The sequence below is a fragment of the Galeopterus variegatus genome, unplaced genomic scaffold (assembly GCF_000696425.1).
Source record: "Galeopterus variegatus unplaced genomic scaffold, G_variegatus-3.0.2 Scaffold6950, whole genome shotgun sequence".
In the NCBI taxonomy this organism is placed as follows: domain Eukaryota; kingdom Metazoa; phylum Chordata; class Mammalia; order Dermoptera; family Cynocephalidae; genus Galeopterus; species Galeopterus variegatus.
The window spans coordinates 32,664-35,741 of NW_007733061.1; the positions used below are offsets into that span (position 1 = coordinate 32,664).

The 3,078-nt window shown below is 54.4% G+C and overlaps 1 protein-coding gene across 1 annotated transcript in view; it reads right to left on the reverse strand.

The window, feature by feature from the left end:
• PRSS55 (protease, serine, 55) overlaps positions 1–3,078 on the reverse strand; it is a 15,208-nt gene that overhangs the window by 10,757 nt on the left and 1,373 nt on the right. Inside the window, exons 2-3 of the mRNA XM_008591467.1 lie at positions 1,711–1,903; positions 220–470 (exon numbers count right to left, since the gene is read on the reverse strand). Of these exons, the coding sequence (XP_008589689.1) occupies positions 220–470; positions 1,711–1,903 (444 nt within the window). The remainder of the gene's footprint in view (positions 1–219; positions 471–1,710; positions 1,904–3,078) is intronic.

Sequence of the window (3,078 nt, forward strand, 5' to 3'; positions counted from 1 at the left end):
GCTGGCTCAATGAAACCACACCCAGGACTGGTGCAGACCTGGCGTCTCAGCGTGGAGAAGCTTCCCCGGCACCCAGAGGTGGCTGAAGTTGGGCCGTCGCGAGGCCCCTGTGTGCAGGGATCTGCTCAGCTCAACTCCTGCTCTCCTCCCCCCATCCCTCCCCTCAGGTTTGGTGGCTGTGCCCTGGCTGCTCTCGGGAGATGCTGAGGGGTCACTTACCGGCATCGGTCTGGCCCCACCCTGCCACCCAGCACTCGTGCCACTTGGTGGGCAGGGGCCGTGAGGGCAGGCAGATGGGCACCGTCAGGCCACTGAGCTTGACAGGCGAGGCCAGCAGCAGCAAAGCGATGTCGTTGTCCATGCTGGCTCTTTGGAAGTCCTTGTGGCTGACAATGCTGGTGACCTCCTTTACTTCCACGGACGAGCTGGTTAGGTCGTTGGCCCCCACCACGACGGTCAGATCTTTTGGACTGGTGGCATAGGACCGGGTGGGGAGGGGAGTCACTAAAGTGCACAGTACTTGCTGCGCCTGGAGAGACTACGTCCCCTAGTGTCCTAGGGGCCTGCGGTCTGGACCCCCGGGGGCTGTTGCTCAGATGAGAGAACTTGAAAAAGGTGGAGAGGGGGCAAAACAGCCAGTGCAGCAGACCCAGCGACACCCCTGCTCCCTCGGGATCCTGGAGGTGGGAACGAGACACTCCTGTGAGCAGCCAAGGCAGAGCCCAGCTTTAGGCACTCAGAAGAGCCCACAGAAGACCACTCGGCACAGATCAAACTGGCCTCAGATAGGAAAGGTATGACATCTGCTTTATATCGATTTTTCTATCAGCAATTAGAGACCCAGGAACAGATTTTAATCTGGACCCACTACTGACTATGCAGAAAGGATCTTCAGGAATAAGTCAATATCCAGGACTCTCATCCAGGCAGAAGGGCCAGGAATGTTCCAATAGCTAGTCCCCAGGTATCCCATGAGAACAGGTGCCATAGTTTTCTTGGTTAAGCCATGATGAAACTTTCCCCAGGTTTCTGATCAGCCCTTTAAAGGCAGCCTTCCTGGGTATCTTCAGACTTTCTCAAGGTGGTATAACATAGCACATAGTGTGAGAGCCAGAATTCAGATCTCTCCTTTGTCTACTGGGCATGTACCTTGAGTGAGTTACCTCAGTTTACTGAACGTCAGCTTCCTGATCCATAAAGGCTATTCCTTATCTGTAGGGTTATTCCTTCTGCCTACCTCAGAGGGTCATGGTCTGACGAAGTGAGTTAATACAAGTAAAGTTTCTTAGCTGGGTGGCAGGTGCATGGTTAGTAATCAGTAAATGCTAGATGTCCCCTGATCTGCTGGAGCACAGAGAAAACCATGAGGAGCAGGGAGGTAGGGGTCAGGTGGCCCCAGAAACCAGATTTCCAGAATGGAAAGGATTTCCTCCCAGAAGGGCTTGACTGTCCTAGGAGAGGCAGATGGGCCAAGCCCTTTGGCTCCACTGAGCCACGGTGCTCCTGGAGAGGACAGTGCGTGCCCTGGGGAAGTGTAGTCATCAGCCCTGGGTGACAGGCCTCAGATTGGCCACCTCTACAACTCCAGGGCTGGAAGGGAGGGGTGGGATGGGACAGCCTGGATCCCTGTCGGCAATCGGGTCTGGCTTGAGTGGGAAGGTGCTCGGGGTGGGCACTGCAGAGCAGCAGGGCGAGGCTCTCAGTACTTACGATAGGTTCTCGGAATAAAAGCAGTGAGCGGCGGTGAGGACCCACCATTTGCTGAGGACTGTGCCTCCACAGAAGTGCTCGTTTCCTGCCTGGATGCTCACCTGCCACGGAAACTCACCCACCTCTGCCTCCATTCCCCCTACGATTCTCGAGTGTCGAGTGGTTCCCTCAAAGACGGGTCTTTCGCCACACCCTGGGGGAGTGGAAGAGAATGGAAGGGAGAAGGGACACCTAGTCGGCACCCACTTGGGCAGATGCCATATTATAGTCTCCATTCTAGATGAGACTGAGCTGGCCATGCGGGCCCCGGTGACATGGGTAAGCTGACGGGTGCTTTATTTTGGGTGCGCAGAGGTCAGGATGTGGTGGTAAGAGCCCAGAATTGTGATCTGAGCTTGTTTCTGCCCTCATCCCGGAGACATCGGAGGGAAATACTGCCCAAGGCCAACCCTGTGTGGTAGGCAGAATAATGCCCCCAAAGGTGTCCAAGTTTTAGTGGGCCAAGTCTTGAAACCTGTGAATATTTCACCTTACAAGGCAAGAGGGGCTTTGGAGATGGAATTAAGGTTGCTAATCAGCGGAGCTCAAAATGGAGAGATTATCCAGGATATTCAGAGTGGGCCCAATGTAATCACAAGGGTCTTAAGTGGTGAAGGGAGGTACAAGAGAAAAAATCAAAGGTGGCTCTGACTAGGGAAGGAAGGCACAGAGAGATGCAGCATGGCCAGCTTTGAACATGGAGGCAGGGGGGCCCAGAGCAGCCTCTGGGAGCTGGCAATGGCCCAGCAAAAGCCTGTCCCCAGAGCACCCACAGGAACACGGTCCTGCCGACACTGTGAACGTGGTCCTCAGAGACCCGTGTTGGATTTTTATTCTACAGAACTGTCAGATAAGAAATTTGTGTTGTTTAAACCACTAAGTTTGTGGAAATCTGTTACAGCAGCTCCACAAGACTAACATGTGGGAAACCACAAGGTTGGCACAGAAAGTTCCAGAACCTCTCAGAAAGCCCTGACTGTTGTAGCCTAGTCCATGCAGAGCAGCTCCTGACTGGAAGGCCGAGAGTCAAGGCTGCAGCGGCCTGTGCTGAGGAGCAAGGCCACCTTCTGGACAGAGGCCTGGCCCAGCTCCTCACCCCTGGAGGGGGAGGTGCTTGATGACACCCGCTGACCTAACGTCTGTCTTGTGTTCTGGAATGGGAGTGAATTTGACTCCAAAGAGCCCCAGGCCCCCCTGGTCTCTTTCTCGATGCTAGTTGTCCAACCATCAGCTCAACAGAGGCTTGGAGGATGGTGCAGTGCGGATTGGAGCGACCCACTGGTGGTCATTTTTGATTTAAGGAAATATATATATTGGAGTCATTCAAAG